Raw genomic sequence first — 13629 nt, forward strand, 5'->3', positions numbered from 1 at the left:
TGAAACATCTTTAACTTAATAATACAATAATAATGTTTTGGTGTGAAGGGCAAAATAGAGCCCATTTGTTATTATGAAACGTTGTCCAAACAAACAAAAAACCCAGCCATTGCTATCAAGGCAATTCTGACTTATACGAACCCTACCATTTCCAAGGCTGTACGTATTTATGGGAACAGAGATCATGGTCTTTCTCCTGTAGGGTGGCTGGCAGGTTTGACCTAGTGACCTTGTTGTTAGCAGTCTAACGGTTACCTACAACACCACCAGGGTTTCCTATGAACCATCGCAAACACCTCAAACTTTCATAGAATAGACTTTACAGTGTTTGATACCTAACTACAGGTTGTATGTAAGTTTAAGTTTATAGCCCCGAGCTGCCTGTATAAATCCATACATACATATTTTGGTTATTGTAACAAAATTATATATAAATAGCATTTACCAAAACATCCATTTGGGGTATAAAACTCAGTGGAACCAGATACCTTGGTCAAGCTATGCATCCTTCATCCACTTTCAGTGCTATCTTTCCCATCACAATAAATAAAAATGACAACTATCTAGAGAATGATTTCCTTCCCACCCCACCCCTACAATCTGACAGTGAGCATTGTTCTTCATATTTGTAAGCTAGTCTTGTCACTTTATAAAAGTGAGATCAGATAATATTTGTCTTTTTTGATTTGACTTACTTCATTGGGCATACCTGGGTGTATTCTAGTCTCATTCAAGATCCAATCATTTGGGAGCTTATCTTCTTTTAAGATCTATAACCTTGAAACCCTCTGGTGCAGTTCCATTTTGTCCTATAGATTCATTATGAGTTGGAACCAACTCGATGATAACTCACTCAAAACCTCACTAAGAAGTGTTTGTATATACTTCTCCTCAGCTACCAGTCAAGTGTCTCACCCACACAGTCCCTTGGTCTTTGCCTCCATGGGCCAGGAAGCCGAGCCTACTGTTGCTCTGCCTCATAGTCCCTTAGTCTGAGGTCAGATGAGGAGGTATCTCAAAGTCTCAGCAGTGCTTCTAAAAGTGGTGGTGCCACAGCCTCTGGTGAATCTGGTCTTGGCAGCCTTCACCAATTCAGACAGAGAGCTTGGATGTGTTCTTTCAAAGTCCTGGGCTTTATCTGTGTGTTCCATATGGCTCTAATATACTTTGATGGAGATTTGGTTTTTGTCTTTTAGTTCCCTTATCCCCCCAAAAAACAAAGCTTGGTATCTGAAGTCACACCCCTTAAAGAAGTCTTAAGGATTCCCCCAAGGAAACAACGTGTGTGACCTGATTCACATCCTTTACTATGGTCAGGACTTAACCCCACTTTAAATCTGAAACTGAGAACTCTTTCAAAAATAGATCATAGTCATGTGCATAAAGTCCAGAATTATAACACATCACTTAAGGAACTCTGGCTAGAAGTGCCATTTATCGACTACATCACAGATGGATGGATTTACTTCTAGGTTCTTAATTTCCTTCTCCGGTCTATCACTGTGCCTATGAGTGAACTAGTTTAATATGTTAATATAAAGTTGTTTAATATAAAGTTAATATAGTAGGTGTGACAGTTAAGGAAGGTTTTATGTCAACTTGGCTTGGCCAGATCAGTGTTTTGGCAGTTAAGACATAGTAATTTCCCATGATGAGATCTGCTCAAGGTTGGGGCCTCCTTTCAATATAAGTAGATATTATAGAATAACTTGCTTGCTTTTTGACTGGGTCTGGATCTTGCATTTAGCCTGTCACTGCATGTTTCTTTGGACTTGAGCCAATGGCCTGCCATGCTGCCTGCTGATCCTGGGGGTGGTCAATGGCCTTCAAACCTTGAATTCATTCACTTTTGCCAATCTTGGGCTCATCAGTCTTACAGCTATGCCAGTCATAAGACTAATGCCTAATGTCTGACCCATGCATTTGGCAATTGCTTGCTTCTACAACTGTGTGAGCCACTTTCTTGATATAAACCTTTCTCTACATACACATAGGAACCCTGGTGGTGAAAGGGTTAGGTGTTGGGCTACTCCTGTAAAGAAAGGGTTCAGTCTCAGAAACATATACAGGCAGTTCACCCTGTCCTACAGGGTTGCTTTGGGTCAAAATTGACTCAATGCCCATGAGACTTGATGGCAGTGTGTAAATTTCATTAGCTTTGCTTTTCCAGAGAACTCAGTCTAAAATAGGTTTTCAGATTGGTAATGTGAGGCCTCCTATTTAATCATTCTTCTTTAACATTGCTTCGCCTATTTGGGTCCTCTTTCTATACCATATAAAACTAATGATTAGTTTTTTTATTTCAGTAAATACTGTTGAAATTTTTATTAGGATTGCATGGTATCTATAGATTGCTTTTGATATTATTGACTTTTTCATAATATTAAATCTTAGAATCCATGAGCACAAAATATCCCTCCATTTATGTAAGCCCCTTTTAATCCCCTCTTAGTAGTGCTTATAGTTTTCATTGTATAAGCCTTTTAAATCCTTGGTTTTTTAATCTTTTTTAGGTGTTAATGTAAATTTTTTCCTTTCCTAGTTGCTTTATTAATTTAGAAGCTACTCTAAATTATATTTGACTTCTTGATTTCCTTTCCAAATCTCTCGTCAATGTAAAGAATCCAACCTTTTTTGTGTGCATGCAGCTTTCTAGTGGAATCTTTGGGATTTTCTATGTATAGAATCATGTCATCTGTAAATAGAGTGGTGGCGTAGTGGTCACTAGTTGGGCTGCTAACCACAAGGTCCGAAGTTCGAAACTACCAGCTTCTCTGCCGGAGAAGGTTGAGACTTTCTACTCCTCTGAAGTTACAGTCTCGGAAATTCACAGGGTAGTTTTACCCTGGCCTCGCGGGTTGCTAGGAGTTGGCGCTGACTTGATGGCGGTGAGTTTGAGCTTACAGTTTGAGTCAAAGAGCTTGATGGTGCATTACAAGGTTGATAACTGAAAAACTGGTGGTTCACCTGAGTAGCCACTCTGTGGGAGGGTAAGGCAGTCTGCCCTCATAAAAATACATAGTCTTGGGGGAGTTAGGGAGTAGTTCTATTCTTTCCCATGCAGTTGTTCTCTTTACTATCTCCCTCACAGCCATCAGGTCAATGATGACTCACAGAGACTCCCTGTTCCTGCTTACAGGAATGGAAAGCAGTCTCTCTCTCAGAGTCACTGGTGGCTTTAACTGCTTTGTTATCTAGTACCACTATAACAGAAATAACACAAATGCACTGCTTTAACAAACAGAAATTTATTCTTTCCCAGAGTAGGAAACTCAAAGTTTCAATTCAGATTGCTGGCCTAAGGGAATTGTTTTTCCTTTTGTTGGCTCTGGGAAAAGGTCCTTGTCTCCAGACAGCATTTCTATGTGTGGTAATACTTTCTCCTATAAGAATTAATACCAGACTCGTTCTCTAAGGAGTTGGAAATTGAATATGTCCCGAATGTTCAACTCTTTCAAGATGCTACTCTGCTTCATGTTGCCCTGTATTCCTCCTTTGAGAATATTCCCTCATGTCCCTGGGATCCGCAATGTGCTGTTTAAAAAAAATTTTTTTTGATTGTATGAACCTCCGTCATGGAGCTATCCATTCATGGGGATGTCAATATCAAGACTGGTCTAGTGGAACATCGGTCAAGTCACTGAGAAGACAGAACTATTTCCTTGTGGTACGTTAGAGGTAGAAGTATTAATGGAATGGTGTATTTCTCAATGATCTCATTTATTTCATTGACACAAACAACTATGCACTTTAAATAAAACTATCTCATGACTTACCTTTGATATCTCTATGAACGATCATGTTACTGTGCAAATAATAGACACCCTCGAGAATCTGCCGGGTATATCTCCTGGTCACATTCTCAGTCAGAGCTCCATATGCCTTTAGTTGGTCCTTAATGGAACCCTAAGATAAAAAGAAAAACAAAGCTATAGTATGATTTAAAATGAAAACCATTTTCCAATATTAAGTTTTAATAGTGTCCTAGTTCAGGGCTATGAGGACAAAATTATAGGAAGAAGGTGTTCTTACTCCATTTTTAAGTGTTTTATTAATATGTTCATTGAGAGTGGATAAAATCAGAACATGTATAAGATTTTTAAGTTTTTCTCTTAACACACTCACCAGTTCAAATCAATGGAAAAGATTAATTAGAATTGCTCGTTTTTAATTTTCTTTTGAATAGCCAGGTTATGGCAGTATCTCAGAAAATGCTGAGTCAGCCTGAGATAAAGCATAGGAATTTTAATTTTTGAAAAACTTTGCCTAGTGATTCTAACACATAAATTTGAAAATTAAACTTTGAAAAATGAAAATGAAATGCTTCCTGTGGGATCAAATAATTTGAACAGGAAAATATATCCAAATCTTTTTACTGTCAGAAATCGGTAACAGCTATCTTGCTTTGATTTGGGGTTTTTCTTACTTATAAAACCAAAAATTTCACTTTAAAGAAATCCTTCAACAAAATTAACTCACGAACAGCATTTCTTTCACTCAAGCTGAAAATCCTGTCTTTCTTTTAGAACCAGATCTAATAAATCTGAATTTCTAAATATACAGCTGGGTAAAGGGGCAGAGACTATCCCGTGACCTCAATCGAAGGGGAAGAGTCGGGTTCAACAAATCCTGAAGATTAAACAATGATTAGTCGATGGTTAAGCACTCGACCACAAACTCACTCTGCTGGTACAAGGGTTAAGCACTCGATTACTAACTGAAAGGTGGGCAGTTCAAGTCTACCAGCCAATATATAAGAGAATGGTTTAGCAATCTGCTTCCATAAAGATTATAGTTTTAGAAACTGCAGCCCAAATTACTTTACTTCATGCAGTTGGCCTAAGATGCTTTAATTCGGTCTCTATGAACTTTCAGTAGCTTGCTACATTGCTCAGAAGCAAACAAATTGGATGCAGATGTCACTTGGAAGGTACAGAGAACTCTGAGAATCTGCTCTTATTTAGTCTAACTGCTAGTGATCAAAGTGCTAAGTCCTGCTACATGACTAGTCAAAAGACATCCTGAGGCTGTCCTATGACTTAAAGAACCTTCTGGTTCTGTTTACTTGCTCATGGTCAATAACTGTTTCCCCTGGGTATCCTGAAAACTGAAATGATGTCAAACATCTGTATGTGACACCCCACACCACCTCCATGATATAAATTCCAAAGTAAAAAGTATATATTCTCTATGTATTTTGCCCTTGATCTTAGCCAAAAGGCTGAGAAGTGATTTTTCTCTATATATTTTTATTTTAAACAGGGCACCATCAAAATACCTGTTTTGTTGTTGGCCTCCGTACTGTTGGTGGCACCTTCTAAAAAAAAAAAACACAAAACCCCTCTCCTTTCCTCTAACGTGGGAGTTAGTGAATTGGCTCTGGCCCTCCAGGGTACAGATCCTTATTAATAGTAAAAGAAGCCGTCTGGAGCAGTTAGGTCTACTCTGTCCCATAGGGGTTCTATGAGTTGAAATGGACTTGATGGCAATCTCTGCTGTGTAAACCCCATCCTATCTACTGTGTACGGTGTATTAGAGCTAAGAGTCCAAAGCGCCTGGTTTGTAGAAGGCTATAATCTACAGTGGGCGCTCTAGCTCCATCTCAATTCTTAGCATACGTTCACACGTACTTTGAATTCTTTATGACCACTGAAATACTGATATGGCTATGTTTAGACAGGTCAGGCAAACCTAGGAAGGGGGAGGGACAGTTTGTACTCCAGAGAAGCGTGGTGGAAAGATTCTAATTCCTGGTTTCACTCAGGGAGGGACAATTGCCCCCAGGCTTGCAGGAGAACTTGGGGACTTGTCTGGGTACGTCCTTAATAATGTAATGAAAAGTTGGGGGTCCTGATAACTAATTCAGGACCATATAGTCATGAGTCATATTCTGATCACATAGCCAGATAATCAAAGCTCCAGAACCAATACGACAAGCCTTTTTATAACATATAATTGTATACACATTCCAGTCATGGTCCCATCCCTCTCTCATTTGGGGCCTGCTGTCAGTAAGAGTTGTGACGGTTTCCTTTGTTTTCTATCAACTATAACAAGCCCCATGACCAGGAGTCAGCTGAATTCATTTGGCCTCCGTAACGTGTACCTGCTGATGGCTTCCCTTTTCCTGAATGATAATCTTTGTCCATTTAAGACTTAATAAAAGGGTCTCTATAAAGTATATTTGAAATCTGGGGTATTTTTCCTGTACTGAAAAGTGAATTTAAAATAGAGGTGTTAGGTTAATCTGAATAGTTGGCTTGAGGCTTGAGCCTCATTCTATTTTTTATTACTGTTTTTCCTCAACGCTTGTATAAGACTTAATTATGAAGCTGAGGAAATGTCTTTCCAGTTAAAGATGTAGAAGCAATGTTTTTGTTAGGTACCATCAACCTGATTCTGCCAGAACTAATGCACAACAGAACAAAACACCGCACAATCCTGGGCTATCCTCACATTTGTTCTTATGTTTGAGCCCATTGTTGCAGCCACTGTGTCACTCCATCTCATCAAGGGTCTTTCTCTTTGTCACTGTCCCTCTACTATACCAAGCACGATGTCCTTCCTTCGGGGACTGGTATCTTCCGATAACACGTAGAAACATTATCTCCAGAAAAAGACCCTGATGCCAAGTCTTGTCTAAATTTCCCACATATATTCCCACAGGAAAGGCTCCGCTTGAGCTGGCTGTTTCTAAAGAAAGAATGTCCTGTAATTAATTATGTTCTAACTACTCAGAAACCCACTGTTGTCACATTGAGTTTGCAATTATCGCATTATAAGCAATTTAAGAAAGACGACATAACCCAACTCCCACCTTAAATTACAAAATGAATGTAAATTTTAGCAAAGTTTGGATCCTTGGTAAAAAAGGAGTCCATCACATAAAATTTAATAAACAAAATTATAAAGCATAATTCAAGCCCAAGGATTCAGGAATATCCAAGACAACAATTGACATACAAGTTTTATGTGCTATATAATTTATTTAGCTGTATCAATTATTAACTTTGTAACAAACCTTTACATTTCATTAATGACAATCTATGCTATGAATAAGATAGATGCTATTGCAAAATCAAGTGTAACTAAAGTGAAACACAATCTAACACTTCTTGAATAGTCAAATGATTTTGGTCTGAAGATTGCTGAACATGTAAAAATTATGCATCTCCATTTGTAATGTAAATTAGTTTTAAGTCAACTATCTAAAATTTTATTAACAATTTGTTTCTCAACTCATACTTATAGAAACCCTAGAAGAACTCCAATGGTGTGGTGGTTATACATTGGCTGCTCAGTGCAAGATCAGAAGTTTGAAACCAGCTGCTCCCTGGGTGCAAGTTGGCTTTTTACTCCTGTGAAAAGTGAGTCTTAGAAACCCACAAGGGCAGTTCTTACCTGTACTACAGGGTTGCTATGAGTCGGCATCAACTTAATAGCAGTGAGTTTTGTTTTGATTTTTTGAGTGGCATAGTGGGTTATGTGTTGGGTTGCTAACTGAAGGTCAGCAGTTTGAAACTACCAGCTGCTCGGTGGGAGAAAGATGAGACCTTCTACTCCTGTAATTTTGGGTAGTTTTTTCTTGAAGTACTTTTTATCATTTAAAAACCTCAAGACTACAAGTAAAGATTTGTACAAATGAACGCTCACCCCACCTCACCAGGCCAGAGACTACCTAGCAACATGATGTCAACTAATCTCAGTGAGGTGGGAGGGTTCAATTAATCACCTTAAGATTAGTCAGGGTTTGATTTTTCTATTCTTTTTGTAAGCATTTTAATTTGCCTACATTAAGCAATTTGGTTTTTTTAATAAGAATCTGAATCCTCTCTATACATATATAAATATTGAATAAATCTGTCTTAATTTCTTTGTGGTCTTGTTTTTTTTAAATCATTTTACTGGGGACTTGTACAATTCTTATGACAATTCATACCTCCATCCATTGTGTCAAGCACATTTGTACATTTGTTGCCATCATCATTCTCAAAGCATTTGCTTTTTACTTGAGCCCTTGATATCAGCTCGTTTTCCCCCTCCCTTCCTGCTTTCCCCTCCCTCATGAACCTTGATAATTTATAAATTATTATTATTTTATCATCTCTTACACTCTCCGACATCTCCCTTCACCCACTTTTCTGTTGTCCATCCCCCAGGGAGGAGGTTATATGTAGACCCTTGTAATCAGTTCCCCCTTTCTACCCCACCTTCCCTCCACCCTTCCGGTATCACCACTTTCACCACTGGTCCTGAAGGGATCATCCATCCTGGATTCCCTGTGTTTCTGGTTCCTATCTGTACCCGTGTACATCCTCTGGTCTTGCCAGATTTGTAAGGCAGAATTGGGATAATACTTCATGTTACTGCTGATGTCACTACTGATGCACTGATCTACTGAATCATACGCTGAATTGTAACTTTATACATTCAATTCTAATGAGCTACACCTTTACATTTAACATGTTAAACCTGTTGCCATGGAGTTGATTCCAACGTACAAAGATCCTACAACTTTCCAGTAGGGAACTTTTCAGGCTACATAATCTCCACAGAAGCAGACTACTACATTGTTCTCCTGCAGAAAGGCTGTTGGGTTCCAGTGCCACACTCGGACCTCTCAGTTGGCAGGTGAATGCTTTAACTACTGCACCAACAGGACTCCTTAGCTATCCCCTTAAAGATCTATACATTAAACTCCTTTTAAAAAATTGGTTGTTAAATTATAGGAATGCATGCACATTTAAATAGAAATAAAATTACTACCAGAAAATTATTAGCATTAAATGTACTCTACAAATCCTAAAAGTAATATAGGAGTGCAGTGAACTTTTTTATCCATGTTTTATCCAACTTTTTTAACTCTTCTATCCATGTCGCTAAGGAACCCTGCTGGTGTAGTGGTTATGCAATGGGCTGCTAATTACAAGGTCAGCAGTTCAAAACCAGCAGCGCTCCTTGGGAGAAAGATGAAACTTTCTACTCCCTTAAAGAGTTAGTCTTGGAAATCTACAGGGGCAGTTTATAAGGTTGGTATGGGTCAGAATAGACTGGATGGTAGTGTGTTTGGAGTTTAGGCATCCATGTCTCTGTAACTCCACTGACCTAACAATTAGGTGGGACTATCCAAATAGGATGAATGAAATATTAATAGAGGAGATTAGTTAGCATTGGTTGCCATCTCTCTATGTATAAGGATAGCCATCAGAAGCAGAGAAATAATGAATTCTCTGGGCCATCATGGAAGAAGAGCCACTAGCAGAGCACATGTGATATCCCTCCCTGCATGAAGTGCAGAGGAAGCAGAAGCCATGACACACAGAGATCAGAAGCCTAGCCAAGGAAACGATGGGACAGGACAGAGGAGCAGCACTGAATCTACTTGACAGTGAGGACCAGACCACTGAGGACCAGAGAGAACCCTGACTGCTGACTGAGAGGAGGTGCTGTTATAAACAAAATATTACATTGTTAATGCTTTCTGATCCAATTCCCTAATAAACCCCCATGACTGTGAGTGTTATCTGTGCATTCTCTGTGGCCAGTGCAACGAATTAGTGAACCCAACAGATAAGTAGAATGTCGTGGGAGGAACTGTTGGTATCAGAATAAGGAAAAGAAAGATGAGGGATAAAGGCATGCCTGACCTCTGCCTGGTGACAATTAGTCTTGGGCTGATGTGGAGATGGATTTCCTCCCTTGAGTAGCCAGAGGTCAGATGTGGCCTCCATACGGTTTTTTGTAAGGAGAAATGATAAAATTTGAAAATCACATTTTGCAAATCCTTATTTTGCAACACACACTGACTCAAGCAAGAAAGATCAATTTGTGTTAAAAACACTGTGTGATGACTGACAAAGCATGGAATAAAACCCAAAATCCATTTTGCAGGTTCTCCATATGGATTAAGTCTCCTGAACTCCCTCTGACTATGGAGCAGGAATGTGAATGGCCTTGTTATCAGGCAGAGTGTATTACAGGGTATCACTGCTGATGTAGTTTGGCTAGAATGTGACACTTTGTCATTTGATTGCCCGTTTAATCCATTTTATATTTATCTTCATTTTTAATATTTTCCGCTGTCTTTTCTATAGAGGTTTTTCTGATTTGTCGTTGTTTTTCTTTATTATTTGGTTTTATATGTTTTGCTGTATACGAAAATTCAGGATAGGGAAATCTATAGCAACAGTAACTGAATTAATATTTTCCTAGGGGCATGGCAGGAGTCTTGGTACTGTAGTGGTTACAGGTTGGGCTGCTAACTGCAAGGTCAGTAGGTTCACAACCATCAGCTGCTCTGAGGGACAAAGGTGGGGCATTCTACTTCTGTAAAGATAGACAGTCTTGGAAACTCACGGGGGCAGTTCTACCTTGTCCTCTAGTTGTTATGAGTTGGCACTGACTTCATGGCAGTGATTCTGTTTGGTTTGGGAGGGGCACGGAACGGGGGGCTGGGGGAAAATGGGGAGCTAACAACAATGTGTACAGAAAGAAGAAACTATCCTAAAATTGATTGTGGTGATGAGCATACAATTCTTTCTGTTAATATGAATACACTATTGAATCGTATAATTTGTGAACTATGTCAATTAAACTACTGAAAGAGAAAAAATGGGCCATTCAAATGCCAACGTAATACCACAGATCACTTTCTGGTCATCAAGAAAAAATAAAACTTTACAATAGAGTAGTAAGGATGATAATCATCCCAATCAAGCAGTTAACCTTAGAATTATCAACAGTGAGATAACCAGAAATTGAATGTCTTCTGATGTTATACATCATAAAGTATACAGCATTATCCATGATGTATTCTAATAAAAACACAATGAGTTTGAATTTAATTTGGACTTTCATCTAACTTGCAGTTTATAGGGAAACACTGGGGCTAAAGGAATAAAAAATTAACAAACACTGAGGATGCTATTAGACAAATCATAAGATGAAATTGTCAATACAAAAACAGCCTGTCTTGTCAAATCAATGTTATATATAAATTGACTGTTATAGATAAAAAAAGAATTGAGGGAAATAACAACTAACTGTGATGTATAGCACCGAATGTAGTTTTAACAAACCAGACAGAATGAATATTTTTTAAATATTTAAGGAATATTTTATCAATGAATAGTTATTACTAAAATAGCAATATTTTGTTGATTAACATCAATAAAATACCAATATCTATTAATACAAATATTAATGTTTATTAATAAAAATATCTGTGGATATTTTGAAATATTCCAAGCTCATACTGCTATAATGGCTGTAGTCTAGAATAATTCAGCATTCAAAAATAAGTACCGTATATACTCGTGTAGAAGCCACGTTTTCCGGCACATTTTTAATGCAGTTTTTGTGGTAAAATTAGGTGCCTTGGCTGATATTCAGGTCAGCTTATACTCACATATATACAGTAAGTTTTAAAATTCCAAATATAGATTGATTGCCAAGCCAAAGTCTACTGCACAGAGTTGATTCCGACTCACAGAGACCCTATAAGACAAAGTAGAACTGCTTCCTAGGGTTTCTAAGGCTGTAAATTTTTACAGAAGCAGAAAATCTCATCTTTGTCCCATGGAACAACTGGTGAACTCAAACTGCTGCCTTGTAGTTAGCAGCCCAACATGTATCCACATTGCTACAAGGGCTCCTACAGATAGATGAAGAGGATGAGAAATGAAATTATATTTTAAAAAAAAGAAAAGAAATGAAATTATATTACCAAGCTCTAATGCAAAATTCTTCCAAAAGGTTAAATAAGGTTCACATTCCATAATCAGATATTTTATTGTTCTTCCTTGGTCTGCTAAGATTTTAAATAGAGTATGTCTCTTTTTCAAAAGATTTGGTTAACTTACCCCTGGCATATATTCCATAAATATGGAAAGTGTTTTTTCCTGGGGATCTCTCAAACAGCCATAATACTGAACAATTCGCTCATGCAGCAAATTTTTCAACAACTGAATTTCACACTCAAGTGCATTCACTTCCTGAAAGATAGAATTCATTATTAGGCCCTTACAATATTTCGAAGTAAGAACTAAATCCAAACTCCATGAACCACCAAGGTGATATTCTGATATTTTAACTTCCTATAGAATAAATATTTTAGTGTCCTAAAATAATATTTGTAGCAATTCTTGATAAAAACCAAAATAGTATGCTAAAAACAAGGAATTTAACTGATAAACAGAAAAAGAAAAATCTACAGTTTAAAGATATCCAATTATTTGTTATTTTAAATACTTTGTATTTATATATGTGTTGTATTTATTTAAGTATTTATATATGTGTTTTATTTATTTTAGTAAAAAATGTTTCTAGTAATGTAACGATGCAGCTTTGTGCAGTGATTCTTACCTTACTGGTCTCAGGGCTATCTGGGTCAAACTGAACTTGTTTAACAGCCAATTCTCTTCCTGTATCGACATCGTAACAGAGGTAGACCCTGCCGAAGGCTCCCTGACCCAGGAGCTTTCCCAGGCGCCAGTTGGTTGGAGCACGAGGTGCTGAGAAAGAACATTTTCTTTAAGAAGATGACACACAAATGATTAAAAACAAAATGAGAATATCCATTGGAGATATCTTTAATTGAATATGCTTGGGTTTAAAGGGAAATCACCATCTGAGATCACAATAGTTACCACCTTCGAGAATTTTTTCTTCTTAGTCAATGCTCTAATAAGAATTTTAAACCCAAACAAGATTCACATCCTCATGACATTCTTTTCTAATGATACTTTTCTTGTTCATAGAATCTAATATGCCAGTGATTGTAATATGTACTATTTCTAATCTTTACTGAAATAATAGATGTAATTAGTTTTTCAACTTCTGCCTCTAATTAAAATTGGAAAGAGAGCACATCTCTTCCATCTAAATAAAAATGCATAATCGACAACCTGACAAATTTCTTCAACCCTCCAAAATTGGTATTAGAGAGCAATCAACTCGGAATCTAAGGAAAGATAGGCTAGAAGAAGAGCAGAATCAGTAAGGAAGCCTCTCTGTGAAAACCAGGGACAGAGAGCCAATGTACCCGAGACCAAAGCTGGCCCCGAATAAAAAAGAACACTCCTCCAATGTAGAATGATTAATATAGCTCTCTGAACCACAGCTTTTGTTACTCCTATCAAACAACATTTGTTTTCCTGATGGAAATTTTACCAACTTCTGCAGCCTTGTGGATGAGGATAAAAAGGATCTTCCAGCTGGATGGCTAAACTTCAGATTTGGGACTTACTAGCACCCAGAAATCCATCTTGGAAGAAGTACAACCAGAAGGATTCTTAGAAGCAAGCTTGGTGAGACTTTATCTCATGTATTTAGGCATGTTTCTGTCTCTGAAAAAGGCTATCACGCATGGTAAAGTACAAGGCCAATGAAAGGGAAGACCTTTGACAAAGTGGGCAGACACTGGACAAAAGCTTGACAACAGCTGCAACAATGGACTCAAACATAACAACTGACACAAGACCGGGCAGTGTTCTGTTCTTTTGTACACAGGGTGGCTCTGAGTCAGGACAGACTCAATGGCACCTAAAACAATATAGCATTTTTGAAAAGTTAAAAAATGGGGCATTTTTAATTCTACCTCTTAGGTCCAGTAGGAATTTTTTTTTTTTT

At 37.8% G+C, this 13629-nt stretch overlaps 1 protein-coding gene across 1 annotated transcript in view; it reads right to left on the reverse strand.

The window, feature by feature from the left end:
- MAP3K2 (mitogen-activated protein kinase kinase kinase 2) overlaps positions 1-13629 on the reverse strand; it is a 60173-nt gene that overhangs the window by 3408 nt on the left and 43136 nt on the right. The window contains exons 12-16 of the mRNA XM_045298323.1: positions 12364-12512; positions 11862-11993; positions 3777-3906; positions 3115-3203; positions 1432-1517 (exon numbers count right to left, since the gene is read on the reverse strand). Coding sequence (XP_045154258.1) covers positions 1432-1517; positions 3115-3203; positions 3777-3906; positions 11862-11993; positions 12364-12512 — 586 coding nt within the window. The remainder of the gene's footprint in view (positions 1-1431; positions 1518-3114; positions 3204-3776; positions 3907-11861; positions 11994-12363; positions 12513-13629) is intronic.

The sequence above is a fragment of the Echinops telfairi genome, unplaced genomic scaffold, assembly GCF_000313985.2.
Source record: "Echinops telfairi isolate 266 unplaced genomic scaffold, ASM31398v2 ScPeMD7_4;HRSCAF=17, whole genome shotgun sequence".
Lineage (NCBI taxonomy): Eukaryota > Metazoa > Chordata > Mammalia > Afrosoricida > Tenrecidae > Echinops > Echinops telfairi.